The 25,995-nt window shown below is 41.5% G+C and overlaps 1 protein-coding gene across 1 annotated transcript; it reads left to right on the top strand.

The window, feature by feature from the left end:
- Positions 1-46: 46 nt before the first annotated feature.
- Positions 47-25,995, top strand: NT5E (5'-nucleotidase ecto). Its single transcript, XM_041412336.1, has 9 exons — positions 47-401; positions 4,983-5,205; positions 10,678-10,866; positions 15,330-15,527; positions 16,924-17,075; positions 20,255-20,363; positions 21,176-21,325; positions 22,841-23,041; positions 24,666-25,995. Exons 1-9 carry the CDS (start codon positions 87-89, stop codon positions 24,821-24,823), a joined length of 1,695 nt encoding a protein of 564 aa, XP_041268270.1. The 5' UTR covers positions 47-86; the 3' UTR covers positions 24,824-25,995.

Genomic DNA, 25,995 nt, shown 5'->3' with positions numbered 1-25,995 from the left:
GTTCCGCCGCGCCGCTGCCCGGCCCTCCTCCCCGGGCTCAGCCGGCCCGTGCGCGGTGCGGCGGAGCGGCGCGCAGCCCCCGCGGGATGGCGGGGCTGTGCCTGTGGCTGTGCCTGTGCACGGCGGCTGCGGCGGAGCTGCGGCTGACCCTGCTGCACACCAACGACGTGCACGGGCGGGTGGAGGCGCAGGGCGCGGGCCCGCGGCGCTGCGCGGCCGGAGCGCCGGGATGCTTCGGCGGCGTGGCGCGGAGAGCGGCGCGGGTGGCGGCGGAGCGGGCCGCGCACCGCAACGTGCTGCTGCTGGACGCCGGGGACCAGTACCAGGGCACCGTGTGGTTCTCCCGCTTCAAGGGCCGGGAGGCGGTCCACTTCATGAACATCCTGCGCTACGATGCCATGGTAAAGCGGGCCGGGGGACGGCGAGAGGCACGGTGGGGTCTTCCTCTCTCTCTATCCCCTTGGGTGCTGGCCTTTCCTGGCCTTTCCTATTCCTGCCTTTCCTCGCCCGATGCCGGTTTTTAGCATTGCCGCCTCCTCCAGGGTGTAAAGTAGCGTCAGAAAAGGCTAAAGGTAATGCTAAAATCGTGGGCAAAGGCAGGTGGGAGGCAGGCGAGGAGAAGGGAAGTGATTTTCTGGGTCAGGGGCTCCCGGCCGAATGAAGGCGCGAGCTGGCAGCCAGAAACCTGGAGATGATGGCAAGGCTACACAGAGTGATTCAATGGAACTCTCCTTGGCAGATTCAGGGGCTGGGCACGGGCGAGGGGCTGGACGGGCTCTGTTGGAGAGGGGTTGGCAAGCCATGGAAACGACCCCAGCAAAAGCCGGGCGAAGAGTCTGGTCTGAGACAAGGGAGTTAACTCTGCCTGAGGCTCGCAGCCGGTCCTGCTTCGGTCCTGCGGGATGGCGCAGGTGGCACAGGTTGGCAGTGCTATTTCAAAGGGTAGAGGTTTTTAGTTTTCACCAATCCCACCCTGGTTGTATCCAGGTTCCTCAGACCTGTGGTCATGGCAGGATTTATAAGGGGCTGTGTACAAACAGCCCAGAGATCACAACAGTGCCTTAACGAGGAAGGTCTGTGAGACTGTGCTAATCGCGCACCTTTACTCTGCCTCTTGGTCACGCAAGTGCTGAGAGGAAGGTAGAATTTGTGACTGAGACTGGGGGACGTCACTCCATGTCCTTAAATCTTTTGTCTCAGGGCAGTAGTTTACTTTGCATGTGTACAACCCCGGAAAGGAGAGAATTAAAATCATGTTTGAGCATGACTGCTGCTGTGAGAGTGACTGGATCTTTATTTCATCCCAGCTATCAGCTTGAGGGGAAAATCTTCTGGGCATATCACACTCTCTGTCTTCATCTTTTTTGCTTTGTCTGGAAAGGACTGTGCTTTCCTTTCCAGGTAAAAATGGCTTCACTTGTGTATTCTCTCTGTCTCAGGACAGCTGTGGAAGGGAAAGTCATGCCCCAGTGCACTTTCTTAGGCTAGGCACCAGACAGACAGGTCTGTGAGGGATACTGCTCCCTGTTCACGTGCCCCAGTGAACGGTTTTCTAATCGTGAAACTAACATTAACAGGGTCTTTCCTCCCAATGGTGATGGAGAGGAGTGTGTGCATTCAGGATTCATCCTCACTGAGAGCTGGGGAGCTGGGATTCTGCAATGCAAGAAATAGCTTGAGGTGGTTTTTCCTACCTTTCTTCATAAGGCTTTCTGCTGTCCGTCATTTTTGAGTCTTGTGCTTGCTGGTATAACTGGTTCATGGGCAGCCTGCGAGCCTGTACAGTTCCTGATTATGTCACAAAAAGAAATTTTTTCAGGCAGTCTTGAAGCACTGTTCAGTTTTAGAAAAGTTGTGTAGGAACCATCTGGTTTTGGAGATACCATGAGCTTTTTCATCAGAATAAGCTTTAAAAATAAACCCACCCCATACCAGATATCCAGAGGCTATCCAGATGTGAATGCCTTAGGCGAAGTCGTCAACCACTTGCTCACTGTGGAGGTGCTGCTTATTACAATTTGAATAGAAGGTGACAGGATAGGTGCTAAACGTTCTGTAGCTTCTCAGTCTTTCTCTCTGCCAAAAACCCTGAGGAATAGATGCCCGATAGTGTCGGGCAGTGCTGCAGCACCTGTTTCTATTCTTCTGTCTGTGGGTGCCGTGCTCTGGGGGTGGTGGCTGGACGGGGGCACAGGGAGCAAGGTAAGAGCCGCGCTGAGAAGGGTGAGCTAGTGTTTCTTTAGGCAGAATTTGGGAAGCCACATCCCTGACCGTAGGGGTGCGGGTTACTGAAATGTTTAGAAGTGAGCTACAGGACTAGGATTACAAACAGGATGAAGGAGGGAGCATGAGTCATTAAAGTTGTTACAGGATGCGGGCAGGAGCCATAGGAGGATTTAGGACAGCCTGGAAGCATTAGAGGTTTTCTTCACAAATAGGAGAAATTTCCTTTTTAAAGTTTACCTTTTTCTCATTTATACCTGTTATCACCTCCAATCTATTTTCTCCTGTTTCATTTCCTCCCAAAAATTTTCATGTCACCAGCCTTTTCTTCTGGTGTAATTAAGACTAAAATCCAATATAAATTCCTCAAAGGCAGTAATTGGAGAGGTGGTACAAGTCTTCTAGCTTTATTTTTAAGTTTCTTCCTTCTGTTAATTTGTATCCTGATTTTTGAAATATTTTTATACTTGCTGCTTGTTCAAAACAGGATTACATAATCACATGTTGTGTGCCTGAATATTTCTGTATATTCATCCTTGTGACTTGCACTTATGCTGGCCAACAGATTCAGATTTGGTTAAGGGATATTGCACAGGTGCAGAGTCCCAGGAGCTCTGCCTGCAAGGGCAGTTAGGTAGGTTATAGCAACCCAAAATGGTCCACATCTTCCTCCTCAGAGGAGGAGCAGCATCAAAAGTAAAACTGTGTTTTTAGCCACCAGTGATTTCTCACTAACAATTTAGTAACCACCCACTCCATGGGAAAAGTTTTGATTAAATCTAGTGTCCTAATGGACATGAAATAATCCAAATGCAAGATAACAAAGCCAAGAGAGACAAGATTTCCTAGATTGGGTTGGTTGGTTGGGTTAGGATTTTGGGGTTTTTTTTCTCCAACAATCTGGTGGCACTTATATCCCATTCAATTTCTTAATTAATTTGTAACCTTTTCTTTTGTTGGGGTTTAATTACATATTTAGGAGGAACAGAAGTCCATGTGCACTAGCCAAAAGGAAAGCTTTTTACCATTTCGGTCTACTCTACCAGTCCATAGATATCTTTTCAGAACATCCAGACAGCATCTTGACGAATGTCTTCTTTTTTCTCTCTCTCTTAGTATTTTTTTAACAGCAAATTAGATTGCAATGAGAATACAGTTAGAAATGGAATACAGTTGGAGTGCACTGTGTCTTCCCAAGTCAGGATTTTTTTAAAGATAGTTCTTCGTTCTTTTGCAAAAGTGCTGCAGCAGCACAAAAACAATTTGGCTCCTTCCCAGGGGTGTGAGCAGTGTTCTCACCAGTGTCAGCAGGAACAGGACTTGATTTCCAACACAAGCCACTGCTGATATCCTGAAATTTCCACAGAGCCGTTGACTACCTGCCTGTGAGGATAAAAGGAGCCAGGAATTTTTGTCTGTCCCAAAAGAAAGACACTGCCAACAAATTGATTGAAATACTGAAGCCACCCAAACCTTGGTGGCTTAAGGTCCTCCTTGGTTTGGAATGTGATTAGGGTTAACGTAATCAGGTTTAATGCAGCCATTGGCAGAATAAAAGCTGGGGCAAGCACAGCTGGGTGTGTGGGCTGCTTAAGTAGAACAGAATGGTACAAAAACCTTCTGAAATAATGAATGCAGCTTTACCCACTTAATTTCAGAATGAAATTTCAGAACACTTTTGCCTGGAAGAGTTGGCCTATTGGCTTTGATACCTCTTAAGTGCTTTGCTCCAGCTGCAACCTGAAACCTCGTATAGATTTAGTATTTACCAGGTTACACAATTGTAGTGTTTCTGTGGCTACATCTTTTCCTTGCCTAACACCTAAATATGTTACAAAGTCCTTGCGTGTATTGTGCTTCTGCAAAATGCCATCTATGGAGGTTTTGCTGGCTTATCACCAAGCTTGCAGGCACGGGCATGTGGCAGCTTAGGCTGAGCATGAAAAAGGGGCAGGTAGGAGAAACTTCCCTAGAGGTAAGTCCCTTTCTGAACCAAACATTCTCATCTGGGTGGTATTGCCTTGCTAATAAAAACCAGGACTGCTCGTTTTGTGTGGCAGTCTCAACACTTCACAGTGTTAAGTGCACACACATGCACTGTGGGCTGGCTCTGGGGACTCTCCCTAGCTGTTAAACATTACATCTTCCATAGGCAAGTAATGATACTTGTGATGGATAGGAAATTATATTTTCATGTTGCATGGTAAAGCACAGAAGAACCTTTACTAAATGCAACGTAAGTATGTTTTAAAAACTGTAGTCCAAGCACAAAGCTCTTAAAATGAAGTTTTTATTTAAAGAAAATGCTAAGTATCAATGACAATATTTGTTTTCTTATTTGTATTTAAACAACATATTTTCCATACACAAAATATAGTTTTCCTTTGTGGTTATTGTTAATCCTTTTTTTTTAGAGCTACAGGATGTAAAATGAATGGTTTTTGATCAGGTACACTGTCACAAACAAATAGGATTTGGATTTTGAAATCTGTATCATGTATCTGTATCACATCATCTGTATTTCACATCTGTATCCATGTAAGAGAGTCTGAAAAACAAAAACCTACATCTAAAAAGAAAAGTAACCCAACCACTTCTGTGTTCATGAGAAACAGGAATGTGTTGGTTTAGACAAGTTAGGGTTTTCTTTCCTAGAACATAGACTTTGTTTTCTCAAACATACCATGTATATAACTTATGAGACTATTTACACCGAATATTTGAGGTAGGGTCTCATATTTTCTTCTTGCTTTTTGCAGGCTTTGGGTAACCATGAGTTTGATGAAGGTGTGAGTGGATTATTGGATCCTCTTCTTAAAAATGCAAATTTTACAGTCCTGAGTGCAAATATTAAAGGAAAAACTCCATTAGGAAATGAAATGATGAAATATGTTCATCCTTTTAAAATAGTTCATTTTGACTCAGAATCAGTTGGAATTGTTGGCTACACTACAAAGGAAACTTCTTTTCTTTCACAGCCAGGTATGTTTTCTTTAGTATGTAAGTTTATGTCCTTTGTTACTATTTTGCTATTTGCCTGTTTTTTTAAATCCAAAGACAAATGTTTGCAGCATAAAAGTAGGAAGTCTGTTGTTTTATCAGTATTTACTTGTATTACTCAACTATGTCTGATTTTTAACCTTAAAAAGGCTTGCTAACTTTAAAACCCTCTTTTATACAGACCTGGACCATATCTATGAATATCAGAAAGTTGCTGAGATTGCAGGAGAGCTCAGGGTTTGTTGGGATTTTTATTCTTGCTTGGGTTTTTAAAGTTACATTCCATGATATTTTACAGTTATTTATCCATTTAAATGAAAGTTTAAACATGTATACAGTTTGTCTCTAGCATGAAGTGTGATATTTCTCTGTGTATTGAAATTTTGTTCTTGGATGCCTCCATTCCCAAAAACAAGAAGAGTTCATACTTGTTTTTGAAGAAAAAGTTGCCCAAGATGTTTTTAGCCTCTCAAAATATTTGCAGAAATTAGACTACAGAAGGAACACCCATTCAGTTTTTACCACAATTGCTTCATTCATGAGTAAAATTAGAATTGATGAGGAAGAAGACTTCTGAATTTCTGACTATTTTTTTCCAGCGTTTCAGGGGGTTTGGTTTGATGAGAGTTTTGTTTGGGTTTGGTTTTTTTAGCAAAATAAAATGGTCTACTGGAATGAGAAACACATTTAAATCAGCTGTAGGAGATATGAGTCACTGCCCGCTCAGAGTTCAGCCTATGTGTAACAAAAACAGAGTTTCTTCCCTGGGTCTTGCAGTTAGAGATATACTCTAAGCACTGCTTTGAAACACTTTCATGTTGAAAAGGGACTTCATATTATTATTCCATGTAATTATTTTTCTTTCTATTGCTTAACAATACAGAAATAGTGCATTGTTTTCCTGAACAAAAAAAGGAATATTCAATACTTTGAGGGAGTATTAAAATATAAAACTATACCTTCTGTGATTTTTAATTCCAATGCTGCATGATTAACCTGTCAAGAAATGGACATTTGAGTTCTGAATAGACTTATTGATCTCACTTCTATTTTTAGTGATGTGGTTTTGGGTTCCTGTCTTTTTGTCCCCCAACAAAATAGAAAATGAATCTGTTTTTTGTGTAGGCAATAGAATTTTACCTGTGCCTGAGGGCAGGAGGGTAGATATCATCAGATGTCATGCTAGGTTTGAAAAATGACAGACAATATTGTCCTTTATTAGGGATTAATAAAATCTACTGCTGCTTTTCTTCCAAACACCTGTGTTGGGGCAGCGAGATCATCAAAGTAACCCTCTTGCAAATAAATACACTAGGTGAAAATCCAGACAGTGCTGGAATGATTCTATGGAGCATTTGGATACATTTCCAATAACATTCAGACATCATTACCAATGCCTCAGTATGCTGAGATATTGTAAGAGACCACGGCTAGATAAAAAAGCAGTGTTAAAAGGGAAGTCTTGTCAGCTCCATAGATGGAGATGAAGCATTTTTAAGGAAGTATATCCCACAGCGTAACTGAGCAAAAAGCAGGGGAAATTCTAACAGCAACATTTATAGCAATCAGAGTTTTTCTAGTTTTCTGCTTTGCCTTTTTGGTGTGTGGAGGAAGCTTTGAAAATGTGAACTCAGGACACGTTAATATAACTCAGAGACTGTATCTTGCCCATGACCTAGCAATCCTTCAGACTGGTAAAATCATGGCAGACATGGGTCAGTGGCCAAATAATTATCAATCTAGTTCCTTATATTCCATTAATAAGGGACCTTGCTAATTTTAAATTCAGCACCTTGCTTATCTCTACACATTTGTTCCAGATGATTCTGTTTTCTCTGCCTCTGTGTGCTTTGGCATGTTCTACACTCTTAGGGCATTCTCAAGGCAAACAGGAAACTTGAGAATGCTGAAACATGAATTCCTACATTACTGCCTTCTATGGAAGTATTTTGTGAGTGTGATTTCTTCTATTGTTAAATCTCCATAACTTCCACCCAGCTATGAAATTACAACTATGAAATTACAACTTGTACTTTTCATAGTCTGCTTTAAAAAAGGTTATCAAAAGACTGGAATGGAATATAAAGTCCTTAAATCTCAGTGTCTGCATTGGGAGGGATGAACTAACCTCTGCTGAAGGTACTGTTAATGCCACTGTTTGGAAACCATAGGGATGGGAAACACATTTATAGATTACAGCCAATTGGCAGTTTTTTCTGAAGTCCTCTGTTTTGCTATGTACAGCTATCTCAGCTGAGTGCCCAGCAGGCTTTTCCATGTCCTGAAAGAGTAGCTCATAACTTGGCACACAGACACAGTTACCTGTGTATTTGCTTTCTAGTATTTGATGGTTCCAGCCCACTTGCTTTAGCTCTGTAATGTTGTTTGGTCCACTGTATTTTTGTATAAGGTGTAAATGCAAACCTACTTACTCTGTAACCTTACAGGCAGCAAAATACTTACTTAAACTATCAACTTGGTAGAGTTTTCAAAAATGGAATTTTAAATTGCATTTGTTCCACTTTATTCTGGCTATCTTGCATAATATTTTTAACAGGCAGACGGTTCTTCTCCCTTGTTCAGTTGTAACAGCTTGGCTGTTTTTTCTGAAACTACCTCACCTAAAAAGAGAAGAGGATGCCAAATCAGCTTGAAACATTGAAAGAGGAGTGGAATATTGGCATGAGCAATAAGTTAGTAATTTTGATTCAGATTGTTTTGAAAAATGCCCAGATGAGTGCTAAGCAGTATACTGCTTTTTTTGCCTGGTTTCTTAGAGAATTGAACACTGTGTAATTGCTCCTACAGTCCCCCACTGTATAACTTTCAAACCTGCTGGCCCATTTTATTTCAACTGCATCAAATACTCCCATGATTAGGATGCAAAGCTGTGAGTAGTGCCATGGCTAGGCCATGGAGGAGGGGTGAAAGAAGCCCCTGCAGCCCCAAGCAGAATTCCTTTTCTGAGGGCAAGGCAGACAACAGGAGATCATTGGGTGGGTGGATTGGCAGTGGGACCATCCGAGCTCTGGTGTCCGCCTGTCCTGATGAGACAGTCCTGGGAGAGGGATGGGCTTACCTGCATGGGGTGGGCCTAGTTCTTTCCCTCATTATGAGAGTGGGTTGGTCTGTTTTGTTACCTTTTCTCTACAACGACCTGAAAGAAAGGTGTAGCAAGATGTGGAACAGTGTCCTCCTAAGTAACAAGTGACAGGTCAAGAGGAAATGCCTTCAAAGTTTTTCCAGGGGAGGTTTGCATTGGAATTTTTGGAAAAAGTTCTTCTTGGAAAGGGTTGTCAAGCACTGGAACAGACTGCCCAGGGAAGTGCTGGAGTCACCATCCCTGGAGGTGTAGATGAGGCACTGAGGAACACAATTTAGTGGTGGATTTGGCAGTGCTGGATTAATGGTTGGACTCTACGACCTCAGAGGCATTTTCCTCCCTAAAGGATTCTATGATTCTGTGGGTTGAAGAATAATAATAATAAGTCTTCAATGCAGAAGGTGCATTTGTAAGCTGCAGTGGCGTAGAGGGATAACAGAGCTGGTGCCAATGGGGACAGTTTTTTTGTCATGGACCACCTGGCTACTGGCCATGGGAGAAGTTAACCCACAGGCACCTGCATGCTGGCACAGCTCGTCAGTGGCTCGTTCCTGCTCTTTGTTTCAAGAGCTCAGCTCTCTTTGCAGAGCTGGTCCCCGCACCAGTGGGGTGCAGCTGGTCCATGGTGGAAGGAGGAGAACATGAAAAGCCTGCACTCAGGGATCAGTTCTTGCACTTCCCTTTTTGCCAGTGCCTCTGCATCAGGCCCAGCTGCTGTCAAATGCAAGGATGTGCAAAGAGGTGTTGAAGCCAGTGATTTCCTTCAGCCTGGAGAAGAAGGCTAAGAGGGAACCAGATGCAGTCTTCCACTGGTGTAAGGGGAATTTTTAGAGAAGACGGGAAGAAAAAGGACAAGAAACAATGGGCTCAAGCAGTAACAGAGGGAATTATGGTGGGACTTAAGGAAAAAATTTGTCATGGTAAGCATGGTTAAGCCATTAAATATATTGTCTAGAGAGACTGAAATTTCAGCCGGCTCAGACTAGACCCTGAGCATCCTCATTTGGCTTTCAGTTCCTGCTTTGAGTGGGTTTTGGACTACAAGGGTCCTGGAGGTCTCTTCCAACCTCAATTAACTTCTGACTCTTTGATTCTGAGAAGAGGTCCACAGGAAGAAAATGTGGGGATGCACGGCACAATTCACTCTGCAATGTGCAGTACAAAGATTCCCTCGGGCACTCACAGAGCTATTGAATGGGTGTGGTGCTGAACCAATTTATGTAACCCTCTTTTATCTCTTCCATTGTAGCAGCTTCCTCCTCATTTCCTGAAACATTTTGCAGTGGATTGTGACTTCGGTTCACTCCTCCCTTTGTTATGAAGTAATGTAAATCTTTTTACTTTAAAGGCATATTTCAAAGTTATTTGATCAAAAAGTTCTGCAGGAAGGAGAGGAATTAGGTAGAGGAGGAATTGGTAGAAAAGTCACTTGGTTGTCTTCACCAGAAAGTCTAAGTTTACAGTTGGTTGAACCTGTCCTTAAACTCTACTCTTAAAATTTTGACAGGGAAATTATCCTCTTACATAGGAAGTCCTTTTGTGCAGCCCAAACCACTGTGTCCAGGACAAAACCGCCTGTTATTCTAGTGTTCATGTAGCTGTTTGTCACATTAATTTCAGCAAGCACAAAAAACTTGTAGAAAGACTGTTGGTTTCCCAACATCCTTGTCTGGAAAAGGTTTCTCCTTTCCAGACTTTCTGTTCCTTATGCTGTTGTTTCAGGATGGTAGCTCAGACGTGTGCTGTGCTCTACTGGCATTGCTCAGAGTGGCTCACATTAAGGGAGATTATTTGTATGAAAAGGCAATTCAGATTTTAATGGAGGACTTTGAAGAAGCTGCTGTTTAAAGCCTTGAGAAGGAGGGATAAAGGAAAGAACAAGATCAGTGTGCAGTAAAAATGGAGATTTAACTTGGGAGAAGATAGATGATCTCAAAGAAATCCAGTTGGGGAAGAAAAAAAACCTTTGTAATAGAATAAAACTGTTTATATGCAAACACCAACACATTTCATTTCCTTTCTCTAGTTAAATAATAAAAGCCATCCAATTTTTGATCCTACTACTGATGCTACTGAATTTTTTTACGGAGTTATAATTTCTTTTAGTCTAGGCAAGTACATACAGCTTGTTGCAGAAATTCTGTATTAGTCTAAGCGCACAGGTGCTCCTGAGAGGCTGAAAAACATTGGATCAGATCAAGAGCTTGAACCAGCTAAGGATATTTGAAAGGCATTGCCATTCAAAATCCTTTTAATTATACAAACTAATATCTGATGTCATCTACTTTATTTCAAGCTAGCAATTAAGGTACTTTGTAAGTAAATTATTTTCATTTATTTTCTTTTCTAAGGGGATGATGTAATTTTTGAAGATGAAATTGAAGCATTGCAACTGCAAGTGAATAAACTTACTGCTATGGGAGTGAACAAAATAATTGCACTAGGACATTCTGGTTTTACCGTGGACAAAAATATTGCTCAAAAAGTAAAAGGAGTGGATGTTGTGATTGGAGGACATACAAACACATTTCTCTATACAGGTATTTTACTTCTTACTAAAATGTTCCTTCTGAAGCTAAGCTGAAACTGTTTGTCTTTAAACGTGGAGAACTTTCACCAATATAGTTTACTGCTGGCTGCACTCAGCCAGGTTCCTAGCGGGTACATGTCCATAACTTCCATGGAAGAAACCAATTCAAAACAGCCTGTGCACACCAAGTACCACAACTCACTGAGAGGTTCCATAATGCTGTGGATGTTCAAGGTGACCTATGCAAAGTGGGGAAGAGGAACAAAGGTAGTCATACCTGTAAATTACTGCTAAACATACTGTACTTCTTTCAAGCTCACACCTATAAAAGAGTAAATTACTTGGCTACTTTTAAACATGCATGTGACTTAACCAGAAAAATCAATTATATAAGACTTTAAAACTGCTACTGGTGTTGATTTTCTCTGTAATCTGATTCTATATTCATAGATCTTCATTTAGTCTGCCATTAAAATACTTTCCCCAAGTTTCAGCTGTTTTTTTTCAATACCTCTTTTAATCTCTGACTTTATTCTTCTTTTCTCTAGAGGCAGATGTTATTCTAGAGATAAACATTGCTGATCTGTTTTCTCCTGCAGCAATGCTACTTTAGGCAACACCTACCATCAGCAGCTTCCCCAATGCTGTTACCTTCCCCAGAGTGTAAGGACACAAGTCAAAGAGAGGTTGTTTTGTTGTTCTGCTTGATTGAATTTTTAAAATTCTTTAAATTTAGCAAAAACTTTAGTAACTGGTTCAGACTATAACGGGAATTTTCTGTATTTTTTATAAAAGTTTCCTATGTGCCCTAGTCACGGGGATAACATTATGTACCCTACCCTAGGAACTTGACCACTTAGAAGGTTTGCACTGTCCATTCTCCTCTCCTCTCCTCTCCTCTCCTCTCTGTTTCTCATGCCTTTTTTGTCTTATCTGGACTCTCACCTTTTGTTATCTCACTTGTTAAAAAGAAACAATTGCATGCCACAGTTACACACTGAGCAGATCAGAACATCTCTTGAATTTGGCCTCAGGGAATAGCTTTGATGACTAATCTGGACGCACAAAGCATTTACACACCTACCAAAGCATTTACATTTACCTACCTACGAGTCAGAGCTCACAAACACTTTGCATGGGGGTGCAGCAGAGAAGTAGCCAAACTGGAACAAACAGGATGGATCATCCCAGTACCATCTGTCTTAAGAGTGACCAAGGTGGATGGTTGAGGGGACTGGATGAGCCTGTGGAGACACTTTACTCAGATCTGCCCATGTTTCCCACCAGCTTACAGCTCAGGGACTCCCCTCTCCAGAAGTGGTATCTTGATATTTACTGGCTCCATCTCCTCTTGGCTACCTTCAGCTTCCACAGCAGCCTGTAGCAGGGCCTTCAACACTGACCTGCACGAGCCACACAGACCTTGGTCTTGTCTTGGGCAGCAGCCTGCAATTTTATTGAATTGATTTTGAGATGGAAAAAACAAGGATGGATTCCATATCCAAAGTGTGCATTCCTTGTGGATTTACACAGTGGAACCAATATTCTCTTGCACAGTCTTGTTGGCCAATGCCTGTAGAGAGCTTGTGCCTCATTGTGGTAGCCACAGTAGCCAAAATACCTTCTTGGGTGTCATCCAAAGAGGTGACACGTGTCACAATTTTGAACCATGATGTGAAGTGCTGCAGGAGCTGAGACATCTGCACTCATATCCTATCTAGATCTGCAAGAGTTTGCAGACACAGCTCTAGTCATCCCAGAGAGCAGCCTGCTGTCAGACTAGACTATGTCAAGCTGTTCCACACCTCCCCATTTGAAGCTGTCCAAGATTCACAAGGCCAGAGAGAGCACGCTGCAGGAAACTCTGCAGCCTTCAGGTTAAAAATCTCAGCTGGGAAGGAGTTCTGGTCCCTTTTCCAAGGGCTCTACTGTTTTGATAATACTGTCTTGCTTTTTTTTTATTTATATTGTCAAGGTGAGAAAAATAAAGATGTCTGGGGGAGATACACCAAAAATATCTAGTCAAAATACGATTTTTGACAGAATGTGGTCTGAGCGTATAATTTTTTTCCTAAGTGCTGTGAAACAAACATGTGCTCACCCATTCAGGAGCATCCTGAGTACACTTGTGAGCCATGTCCTGCTGAGTCAATGCCACCAGTCAACATTCCCAGAGAAACAGCCACATCTGTGAAGGTGATTTCACTGCAGAGTAAAACATCTGATTTGAAACATCTTTCTGCATGTCTCAGTGCATATATTAAGCTTATAAGCTCTCATTTAAATCAAGAGGTGTAATCAATAACTGTCAGCAGAATCTGGGAGAATGTTCCAGCTCAGTCTAAGCAGAGATGTATAAGCTGTTCAGCCTGTTCTGTCACGGATGTTTAGAGACATACTGCCCATGGAGACACCTCCACTGAGAAATCTTAATGTAAGGGTTTCTTCTTGGACCAGTCCAACCTGTCTCTGAGATATTTGCCAATCTCAAGTTTATCCACAGGTTGTAAGGCAATATTGTCCTGACTTGTTCAGGTGTGCGTTTGGTTTGTAGAACTGATTCAACCAGCAGTGGTAGTTTGGGGTTAGAGCAGTTTAATTCCTGGTTTTCAGCAGAACTGATGTTCTGAAAATGTCGTGTGTTGGCTAAAACAGGGTAAGAAATAGGAAAGTGTTACATGTTCTTCAGTCACCCAGTGTGAGTTTGTGCATTTGTAATGAAGCAGCATCTCATGCCTTGACTGAGCATGAATTCTAGTGCTGTGTTCATTGGGGTAAGATGCACTGAATGCTCTTTGCATTTCAGAAGGAACACATCTATCTTACAGGGAAAGATGTCATAGTGCCAATTAATCCTGAAAGGAAGCATCAGAATCAGAAAGTATTTTGTTAGAAAACAAGAAATTAGTAAGACTCTGGACAAGCACTTAAATACACACAGCTCACGTAAACTATAATAATGCCTAGAAAGAATAACTTTATCTTTCTAATGCTCTTTTCATTTGAGGACTAAAGAAGGACAAGAAATCAAAACTTATTACTTTTTCAGTTCAGAAAACCCCAAAGCCACTTTTGTGTGCATAAATCCTGGAGAGTCCTCATTAGCTACAGGATTTCTTAAATTCTTCCCCAAATAAACAAATAGCTAAGTGGCACTCCAAGGAACCAACTCTGTTGGCCTGGCTGAAAGTAAAAAATCTAGTTTAGTGGTAAGTTTGTTTAGTTTGCAGTTTGTTGCAGCTCTTCTCCCTGGAGAAATAGGAGGGATTAGAGAGGAATATGAATTGTATTGGAGTTCTAGAAAGAATATTTATCATGCTGCTTATCCTAGGATTGAATATTTTGCAAACAACTGTAAATGGAAGGGAAGAGGCTGCTTTCCTCTGGATCCACATTCTCTGCACCTGCTCCCCTGTGCCCCTGCCTTGCCGGCAGCCCAGTGCTCACACACTAGGAAATGTGTGTGGATGGGAAATGCCACCACCTTTGGGAAGTAAGGAGCAGGCTCTGAGGGAGCTCTATCACACGGCACCTGATGGCTCTTGGAGCTACCCAGCCTTGGTCTGACAGCGGGGCAGAGATAATGACAGGAATAACAGCAGGGAGAGATACTACTTAGATAATGTTGTCAATACTCAGATAACGTCAAGGAGACACTGAGAAGCCTGGTACCCTTGAGGCAGGAGCTGTGCTGTGCACTTCCAGTTTTCTTTGCCACTTTCTGCCCTATGTGGTTTCTAAATCCTGTGGTAATCTCTGCCAGTTGAGCTGTCTCTTTTTTTCTGCCTTGCCTTAATCTGTTTCCAAGTCCTACCTCTAGTCATATTTCAGACTTTGCAGTCCTACCTCTAGTCATCTTTCATGACCACACAATTTTAATGCTAATGAAGGTTGTTTTTGCAGAGGGTTTACAGGCTGTCTGAAATTTTAGAGGCTGTTTGATATAGTGAAAAAAAAAATCAGCTGGCTCTGTGTACAAATTCACAGAACTGTTTGTAGGTATTCTGTCTGCTTATTAACAGTAAAATGCATTAGACTTTTTCAGGCCAAGAAGTCTGATGTATGTTTTACTACGATTCTTACTTTCTGTCTGATGCAGAATAATGTAGTATGAAGGCTCAACAGTAAACTTTTCATCCAGCGGCTGGTATGTTTGTATTACTGAGGGGTTTAGATTACAATAATTGGAATGAAAAGTTGCTTTGTTGCTGTTGTGCTGTGATGTCATGGCAGAGTGTGCTGTCATAACTTCGAAAAACACTGTGGTAGTTATTTGAGTTCATGTCCTGAAAACAACATTGTCTCTTATGAGATAACTGAGCAATGGAATGTCTGCTTGTTGTCCAGTACAGCTATGGCTGTTTCTATCCTAGCTGGGTTTTTTAAAGCTGAGAAACATTTGAAATGTCACTGTAGTAACTCCTTGAAGGTCACATGAGCTGAAGACCCACTTTTCATGCTTGTTCTGTGCAGGCACCCCACCCTCCACTGAACTGCCAGCTGGCCCATATCCATTCATGGTTGACTCAGACGATGGGAGGAAGGTGCCAGTCGTACAAGCTTACGCTTATGGAAAATATCTTGGTTACTTAAATGTTACATTTGACAAGAAAGGAAATGTAGTTGAAGCAGTTGGAAACCCCATTCTGCTGGACAGCAGCTTTCCCGAAGGTATGTGGACTAGGCATTTGAGTTTGCCTGCAGCATTCTGCTGCAATTCAAGTCTTGTCCTGTTAAATACAACGTCTGAATAAGAATTCAGCTTATTCTCTTCTGTGTAGGGTTCAGCTAGTGTAACAGTTGAATATGCATGCATTCAGAGTGAGTTTTTATCTATTTAAAAAGTCCTTTTGTAAGAGTTCAGATGATACAATACCTTACCACTTTGTAGAACCTGTTTTAGCTAGTCCTGTAATTGTGATTTAAAAGATTATGAGGACTAATTTACAGTTTTGCCAGAGGCTGGGTTCTTCAGAGCAGAGTTTAGAGCAATATAGGAAAGTGGAAATGTTCCAGTGAAAACTTGAAGTACGCTGCCAACTGCTCTGCCAACATGCAAATACAATATACAAACCCTTGCGTTCGTGCATGCTGTCCTAATTGTGTTCAACGTCTTAACTCTGAAACATTTAAAGAAGTGGGAGGAGGAGAATCTGTCACTTTTTGTTTGTAACTCAGTCTGAGCTCTGTTAACTGTTTTCTTTGTCAGCTCTGCAATTACCCAGGGCTGGTTTTCTAATCTGTTTCTTCTTCTGTATGAAGTTCTGAGCTTTTATTAGACTTTCTAGGTTCTACCAGAGTATTTGTAAAAAAAATCCTTTAAAATTATTTGTTCATAGATATTGACTGTGTTATTCTCAGTGACCTATTAATGTAGTGAGATGATGTAATGAAACTTTACATTCTCCCTCTGAAGTCAGTAAAACTTAAAATTCAGATACACTGGTGGTATAATTTTATAAACCTTGTTCTTGCTGACAGGTGTGAGCAAATTGATTAAAACTAGTAGCTGATATAACACAGTTATAATATCTGTCTGCATATACAAGTATCTTTGGTTGTTTTCTGAAATAATTAAATTTTCACCTGAGAGGAGGCAGATGTACACAGAGAATTAATTTCTATACAGCATTTATTCTTTGACATTGATATTTGAGTTATTTTTCCTTTTAGCACAACATTAAAGGGAGGAAATTGCAAACAGAAAAAAAAAATGCATCCAAGAACAATCTCACTTGTATTTTTAAAATTCTCTCACCTGTCAAGGTAGATACTAGAAACCCCATCAGTCAGAGGCTAGAACAGGACTGGGCAAAAGTACAGAGGAGGTAACCTTGCTGTGGCACAGGACTGGCTTATTCCCTCGACTGTCCTGTCCTGCCTTGTTCCCTTACAGGCTTTTTTTGAAGTGAATATAGTTGCCATGTTGCTTAAGAAGCTTTTAGGCAAAGTGTAACCTTTTAGAATCTTGAACACCTTTTTCTTTTCCTAAGGTTCGTGTTCACTGAAATGTCATTAATATGAGATATGTGTGATGCTTATTTTACACTTTTATATTACTTTACAGATGAGCACATTAAAGAAGAAGTGGAAAAATGGAGAGAAAACCTGGGGAATTATTCTGAAGAGATTGGAAAAACTAGTGTTTACCTGAATGGTACAAGCCAAGCATGCCGTTTCCAAGAATGTAACATGGGAAATTTGCTTTGTGATGCTATGGTAAGATGTTTTCACCACTGCAGGTGGCAATTACATCTAAGGGTTACTCCAGAGCTATCCAGATCCAAACTATCAGCACATGGGCTCTGTGCCTGCTTTTCAACAGTGCAATATCCAGTGTGTCCCTAGAAAGAGCTGGCATAAGCCAGGCTATAAGGAATGCTGCTGCAGAGAGTAAGCAGCAGTTTATTCTTTGTGCATAGCTTCATAGAGAGAACAGCTTTTGCACAGATGGCTTTGAGGCTGCACTTTCAAGGGACGTGGCAGTCTGATCTAAGAGCCCAGCAAGGAGAGCTCAGCTCCCCTGCCCCTCTCCTGCTACTGGCCCTGCTCACAGCAGGCACCCTCTGTCCTCTCATTACTCACTGGGCTTTGCTGGCACTTCAGTGCCCTGGCACAGAAAACAAATCTGGGTAATTTTCTGTCAAGCTACTGACAAGAATTGTCTCCCTGAAGAGCCCAAAAGGCTCCAGCTGAAGCAAGGAGGGGGTGGGAAAGGCCAGAAGGGCAGAGAACACCCCAGCCCAGAAGGAGCCACCAGCCCTGCTGTGTTCTGACAGGCACTACTGGGCTTTAACAGCCACATAACTCCAGAAAAGTCTCTTTACAAGAGGTCACTTCCAGTTTTTAAACTTTCTGAGTTTGACTGCTTTACTGGCCTGCAGCAGCACCATTTCATTTAAGTGTTTCAGGGAAAAACATTCACTAAAGTAACTGTTTCCAGAAAATTAACTTTCCCATAAAGGGAAAGTTAAGGGACAATGGATAATCATGACTTAGATATGTGAGCAAAGCTATTTATCTAGTCCATGCTCTTATTGTAATCCTCAAAATAATTCTCTAGTTCATGAGCTGATTTTCAAATCAGACTAATGTTTGGGAATTCTGCATACAGTTCTCCCAGAATTGGAGCATCTTGCTTTTTTACTTCTGCTATACTTTTTAATATCTTTATTTTCAAAGATATGAACAAATGCTTTGGCACTTTTCAAGCTTAAAGAAAGTAACCCTGTAAACTTTCAGAAGTCTGTAGATTTTCTTGCAATACATTTTTTCTTAGGGGGGGTCAAGTCCTATTTTAGTTCAATCAATGTCACTAGACAATCACCTGCAGTCACCAGCAGACACACAGATTTCTCTTCATGTTGCCTTACCAGTTCTGTACTTGTTTCCTGTCTGCTGACATGTGGTCAGGGGAATAAAGGGAAAAAATAGACCTGCCTGTTCCACAAGCTTTTAGAGTTGTCCTTAGAAATGGAGAGACTGAGAATTGCAGAAGACTGATGGAATGTTTGTGCTGGGTCAAAACAGAGGTCCATTTAGTTCAGTGATACTCAACCAGTAACCAAAAATCTCAGAATAAAAAGGCTGACAGGCCTAGATGGCATTTTACAAAGGAGTTTAAAGGGACTCAGAGGTGAAAAGATTGTGAAATTAGCAACAGCACTGTGTGAGCTCCTCTTTTAAGCTGCCTCAGCTCAGGGCTGGGAAGTTGCAATCCTTTGATTCTGAGTTACAAACCTAAGCACGGATCTGGCCTTAGGGCATAGCTTTGATGACTAAGCTGGAGGCACAAAACATTTACACAGCTGCAAGTCAGGGGTCACAAACACTTCACATAGGGGTGCAGCAGAGAAGTGACACACCTGGAACATGTGACAGGATCATTCATCCCAAAGTTTTGTCTCCAAGAATGACAGAATGGGGATGGTAGGGGACGAGCATACTCCTGGACAAGCCTGTGGAACTGCTGTGCTCAGATCTGCCCCACCAGCTTGCAGCTCAGGCATTCCCAAGGCAGAAGTGGCCTCTTGACGTTTACTGGCTCAACTGGAACATGTGAGGAGAGCAAGAAACAACAACAGGGAGAGCGAGAGGGATAAGGGGAGGGAGACAGTGGGGATTAGCTCCTGCAGAGTGGCTCCACCTCCCTTTGCCTGCTTCCAGCCTTCCCAGCAGCCAGTGGCAGGGTGTTCCACAGGGACCTGCACATCCTGCAGAGACCTTGCTCTTGTCAGTGTGTAGCCTGCTGCTGCCCACTGCCTGCATAACTTGCAGGCACTTGCTTCCCATCCACCATCACACCACTCATGATTTTATAGCCCTCTTGAATATTTCCTTCCATGATCTCTTTAGCAGGTCAGACATTCCAAGTCTACATCATCATTCTACATTCAGAAGTTTTCTGTGTCTTTGGCCATTCTCGCCACCCCTCTCTGAATCTTTTAGGTTTTTCATCATTCTTGAAATGAGAAAAGACACAAATTCCTACCCAGCCTCCACATGCCCTTCTTCATTTCATAGGCTTCTGTTATGTGCTTCCTGTACTCTCTGTAAGACTGAAGAGTTATGACCATAGTCACTCCTGTATGGAAACTAGTCCGTCCTTTCTATTATCCTAGGTCATTTCAGCCTTTCCCCATTCTACTTGGTTATTTCTGAGGATTAATACTGGAAGCTTATCAACCTGATGCAACTGAGCAAATATCTGGTCTCCATTTTCTTTACTATTAAGGATGTCACAAGCAAATATTGTCCTGTCCTTGCATCTTGTCAGAGTCTCACCACTGGACTGCTGAGGACACGTTGCTGTGCAGAGAAGACTTTCTGATTTAGTATGCCTGTTTCCTGTTCTTCCACTGGAAGAACTAGTAGGGTCTACACCTTTCTAGTTACCCAAGAACATTCCAAATATTAAAAACCAACCACAGAGAAGCTGAAAAAACTCAATTCCCTGCAAAATTATAAATTTATGCTTTCCCTAAGAGATTTTAATGAATAACAGTATTGAAGGTCATCTTCACTTCTCAGTTCCCCAAATATGCTTGAATCATTTGTCTTCATCACAGTCATTGAAATGAAAAAATCGCTTTTCCTTTGTTCAGCTGGTCTGCCTTGGCCATGCCATAGACACACAGACTACGGCAGACTCCGAGAGTAAAGGGCAAATATTTTTCATGTAAAAGAATTTTAAAAAGTAAAAAGTACTTTTTAATAAGTATTTTAAAATACTTATTTGGGTTTTTTAGTAACTAAGTATTTTACAACAGGGCTGAAGATAATGTCAAAAAAAATCAAAACCTTTCTGTCTTTTTTCAATCTCAGATTGTATTTGGTGTGAATTTCCAGAGCCTATAGTAAGTGAAGATAAAATCTGTTTAAACCTTTTCCTTTGGTAGCTTTATGAAAACGTCAGGCATCCGGGTAAGAAGACATGGAACCACGTTTCAATGTGCATCTTGAATGGAGGTGGGATACGGTCACCCATTGATGAGCAGAGCACTAATGGTAGGTAAAATTACCAGCTCAATGGCAACTTCATCAGACAGAAGGAATCAAGTTATGTCAGCCTGAACACAGTGATAGGTATGGGCTTGATCTGATGGGGTTTGCACAGTGTTTAGATGTGATTTCAAACTTTCTCAAATGGCTGTCCATCATTTGAGCACAACTGCACCCAGGCTGACACTGACAGAAGTCTCTAGCATTGTTTGTACACAATGCTTTTTACAATTTCCCTCTCTCCTTGCTGCCTTGGAACAAAGGAAGGTCTCCTGCTGTACAAGGTCATCTGATATGGTCGCTGTGAGCCTTCTGTAGTCTGCTGTAGAGTAAGTAAATTCTGGGGTTTCTGAATGCTAAGGTTTTAGTTTTTATTTTCCTAACACCACATAAATGCAACCTGAAAACAAACAGCTTTCTCAGTTTAGCTAAGTCTTTCTGTAGGACTATGTGAGTAAATCTTAATCAACTGGAAAAAGTGCCTGACGTAGTATGAATAACTGTGTTTCATCTTACATTGGTGCTTTGTCATGTATTTTTGTAGTTCTGTTCTAACAGCAATATATGCTGTTACACCAAACATTGATTTATTGCACTTGATACTTGCTGGACAACAAAAGATGCAGGTTCTTTGAGAATGTGCAAAAAATATGTGAATCTCACCCGTACAAGCCCTCATTTTCTTAAACTGTATTTGCCGTGTTCCTTGTCAAAAACTTGATGTTAAACAATCCTAAAATAATTCTGTAAACAGGAAAAAGAAACAACACCCCGCCCCCAACAATAACAAAGAAGTGGACGAAGTCTCTTTCCCCCAGGTAGCATTACAGTGGAAGATTTGCTGTCTGTTCTGCCATTTGGAGGTCGTTTTGATATGGTGACATTAAAAGGCTCCACACTGAAAGAAGCTTTTGAGCACAGTGTGAGGAGATATGGAAAAGGAAGTGGAGAGCTGCTGCAGGTTGGAGGTATATTTTCTTCTTTCCTCTTCTCAGTTTTCCAAAACAGCCATCCCTCCTGTTGGCCTTTTTACATTTGGAAGCCTTTTTTTAAGAATGGAATGTCAAGCTGGCCACATATCCTTGCCCTGTGCCTCTCACATGCCAGCCAGCAGCCACTGTTTATCCCATGTGTGTTTAATGGAGCTACTGCCATTGCTGCTCCCTTCAGCAGACAGTGCTCCCAAGCTTCCCAAACCATAATGGCATCAGTTTAACACTGCAGTTAACTAGGAGAAAATAGAATTTACTATAGCTGTAACACACAAATAGCTACAACAAACTCCAGTTTTTAGTTCCTAACTGGCAGCCTACCTGAAACGCCAAACTGGATAGCTGTGCTGGATTTCAGTTTATCAAAATAATTTTGTGCAATTCTCTAATGATTGATGACAGTTTTAGAGTTTGGCCAACTGGGCTATGGAATTGCTCCAGTGAATTTCTAAATATTTTATGGGTGAACAGTTAATATAAAAAATCTACTCATATCTTTAATTGCAGCTGCCTATATGTTTATCCAGATGTGTATTAGGCCACAGTCATGTTTATTCCTGGTCTCTCTGTGATTTAGTGCAGATTTTATTGTTTAGTTAGCAGAAGAGCTAAACTTCAAGGGCACGGGCTGATGCATTCCCTCCCTCCAAGCCTCTCATCCCATTTACCCTGACAATGTGATTCCTCACATGCCACAGCCACAACCTGTGTCTCACACTTTCACCAGCAAGTTCCCATGTTCACAGGCACCTCTAAGGTAAAACAGGAACAAGCTCTGTTTGCTGCCTCTTCACAGAAAAAGAAGAAAACAAGTAGCTCTGGAAAGGGTTCAGGATGGAAGATGCAAAGCAGGAAAAGCGCCAGGTTTGGAAGAGCCTCAGTGTTTTGAACGACCTTTAGTGGCTTCCTCATCTGCAGATTCTTGGCAGGGCTGCTCTGGGGCCTGGCTCTCCCTTGGCCTCGATCAAGGAAAGCTCACAATGGGAAATGTTGCTTCTCCTACAGTGAGGAGACACTGCAGTGTACAGCCCTGCTCTGGCTCTCCTTTTTCAGGACACTGCCTATTATCCAGAATAGCTACCAAGTTAGGCTGGCTGGCTGGCCTTAAAAAAAATAACTTCAGCCAACAGGCCAGGGAAATGAGAAAGCATGTGACAACAGAAATAAGGGAAGGTATTTTTATCTTGCAGTATTCCAGCCCCATGACCAGTAATTTCCTTTTGTGGAGTAGTGACGAGAACAGACATCAGATAAGTAAATGAGGTGGGACAGTGCTTCAGCAATTCTTATTTCTCTTGAATGTTCTCGCATAGGAGTTGAGTAAGTGTGCAAAGAACTCAGGGCATTAACTGGTGTAATTCAGAACAATACAACTCTCGGTCACAGAAAGTAATGCAAAGAACCAGCTGAAGATGAGGGAGAATGCTGCTTCTGCCCCTGAGTGTACAACATGCCCTGCACTAAGTGGCATTCCAATGTGTATTTTTGTAGGCATCCACGTGGTCTATGATCTCTCCAGAGCCCCAGGAAGCAGAGTTGTTAGCTTAGAAGTGCTTTGCACTGCGTGCCGAGTCCCAGCCTATGTCCCACTCCAGATGGATGAAATATACAATGTGACTCTGCCATCCTACATGTTATTTGGAGGAGATGGCTACAGTATGCTGAAAGACAAAAATCTGGGATACAGTAAAGGTAAGGGGGATACAGTCCAGGTAAGTATGGGCACAAACAGATAGCAGACAATCAACTCCCAACAATTAAAAGATCTTTCTATAATATAAACCTTAGACTTTCTGTCCATACTCAATGATTAAATTTGCTTCTACCCTGACAGCTCTGGCTTGCAAGATTTGGTTGTAGGCAGCAGCTCCATTCTTTTTCAGTTAAAACCACAAAAGTTTTGAAGAGAAACATTATCAATTCAGCACTGCTCAGAGAGCAGTCCTGAGGTTGTGGTAAACCAGAAAAGCAGCAAAGAACACAGAGAGTACATCTTACACTGCCTTGCACTTGTACTCATTACTGAACAGTGCATCAAAAAGAAAGGTGATTATTTTCTATAGACCTTAAATTTCCACTGTGCAGAAGTATTTGGAAAGACAGGATCATCACCTCCACTGTTAAAACAACATGCAGCACAGATGAACACAGGGTGAGGGGAAAGATGCCAACCTGCTTGAAGGGAATTAGCCTGCCCAGCCAAAACCAGGGACCCCAGGAGCTCTGCAGGCAGGAGAAGGCAGGGTGCCACAGACACCACACCACAGAGGTGGAAGAGAGGTTTTACAATGCTGGCTTTAAAGTCCTCTAAAGCTGCATGCAAAGTGTTGGAAAGTCTGTGTTTGTACAATTGGCATTGTCCATCCCTTAGGATGAAGGGGAAAAAAAATTGAGATCGAAATCCATTATTTCTGAAAACACAAAAGTGCTGTAGTGCTGTATTAAAAAAAAAAAAAAATGTCTTGTAGGAGCCAACCTACATTTATGCAGAACTTTAATTTTTTATGTTCTGCCTGTGCATGGTGAAAGCATGCTTTTACCTCAAAAATTTGCCTTTTGGACCTTTGTTACAGAGTAATTTTTTGTTTCTAGAGGTGTTTAAATTTTAAGTTGGTTTTAAGTTGATTCCCACAAGTACAACTGGTGTTTTAAATCAAGTTCAGCAAAACTGGATTTAAAACATCAGCCCTACTCATCAGACTGAAAGATCATTAGGAATAGTGACAGGAAACAACTGTAAGGTTCTGGTAAAGTCTTTCAGTATAACAGAAGGGTAAAATTGTAATTATTCTTAAGATGGAGGGTTACCCTTTAGTATTTTCAGAGCTTGGATCAGAAGCGGCTCATTGCATGGCTGGCAGCAGTGACTGAAAAGGGTCTCCCACTGTAGAAAACCCATGATGTAATACCTTGTGTGCACACAAGCAGTGCCAAGACTAGCATCTTCTAAAAAAAGTGAATTTGAAAAAGTATAAGCAATAGCTTTGCCAGGTCTACAGCCCTATACCCCAAACAGGTGGGAGACTATCTCAATGTACCTGAACTGAAAAATACCATTGTAACAAATTCAAAACAAGCCAGACAAAACAAAAATAAATTGTGTGTTTGTTTGTTTGTAAAATACAAGTAAAATGTTTGTAAAAGTTGCTACCAAAAATTCTGGCTACAAACTACCACAGATGATAGGTGCTGATTCAGAATGGCAAACCACAGAAAACAATTTGATTCTTAAGCTAAAACTGGAATGTAGCAAGTTCTTACATTTTGGTTAAGAGCTTGGCAGACGCAGAGAACACTTTTTTGTTTGTTTCTTTAGGTGAACCTGACATTGAGGTTGTTTCCCGCTACCTCCAGAGAATGAAGAGAGTTTACCCAGCAGTTGAAGGTCGGATAAAATTTTCTTCTGGAAGTCTTATTGAAGCAAGTCTCACCCTGATCTCCGTACTGGTCACTGTAACATTCTTGCACACTTGATTTTTTGTTTGGAGCAATACAGGAGAGGAGATGATACTGAGGAAGCTGTAACAGACCTGTTCTCTTCTGTTACACCTTACAATGAATGAGCAGTGAGGTTGCTGCGTGTCAGCAGTGAGCAGCTCCCTGCCTTGTCTTTAACCTGGTGGTGCCACTGCAGCACTGTGTGCAGAGCAAGGGGGCACAATCCACACCTTTTCTTGGTCAGAATCAGCAGGTACCTGAAATTGAGGTCTCAAAAGCAAAGTTCCAGTGAATACTTACTGCTCAATCATAAAACAGTGACAGACTGAAATGGGGTGTTATAAATTGTCAAATTCTTTTAGCTGCTTTAGACAGTGAGTTAAGAACCCAATTCCAGGCATAAACAAGCTTCTAGAAATGGATTTATTAGAGCTGTATATTCATTTCTTTGATCTCCACTCAGGGTTAAGGTATTCAATCTAATATCTCTACTTTGCTTCCAGTCATATTTATCATACCTACATGAATGCCTGAAAGAGCTGGATTAAACTCTGTGCCATTAAAATCATGAGGTCATTTATTTAATATGTAATTTTAAGAAGTTTTTCTTTTACTACTGAGAAAGAAATATCCCACTTTTCCATTAATAAAGGATGAAATGAAAGCTTGACTTGATTTTGACCAATTTTAACAAATTGAGTATTTATTCTTCACTCCTAAATATGACCAGTTTGGGCACTGTACCTAGAATGAGAACACAATCTGTGACTGTATTTCATATAAATATGCTCACTTTTAAACCTCTTCCAAAGAACAAAGCACAGGACTGCTGCCTGTTACTCTGTATTAGCAACATTCCACGAAAATGTCAGATACAGGCATTGACCCCTGCAACACTTTTGGTATCCTTTGGAAATAGTCAGGTAATGGGGCTTTTTACAGCATAACCTGGCTTTATGATAACTGTGATTATACCTCTTCTATGGGAAGGCTGTGTTTAAAAAAATGGTTGTAAGAAACAGGATAATAAGTATGAAATGAGATTAAATGCTAAATGTACATTGATGCTTTTTCAAGAAATGATTGCTTATAAACAAGGGTGAAAATATAATTATTTTTCTAAGATTACTGGGAATTTTGACATCAACATGTTTGGGTTGTTTAATGCTGTTTTAAACTGATTGTTTTGAATAAACCTGCTATGTTTT

The sequence above is a fragment of the Onychostruthus taczanowskii genome, unplaced genomic scaffold (genome assembly GCF_017590055.1).
Source record: "Onychostruthus taczanowskii isolate IOZ18803 unplaced genomic scaffold, ASM1759005v1 scaffold39, whole genome shotgun sequence".
NCBI classification, from domain to species: domain Eukaryota; kingdom Metazoa; phylum Chordata; class Aves; order Passeriformes; family Passeridae; genus Onychostruthus; species Onychostruthus taczanowskii.
This window is presented reverse-complemented; position numbering and strand designations above follow the sequence as displayed.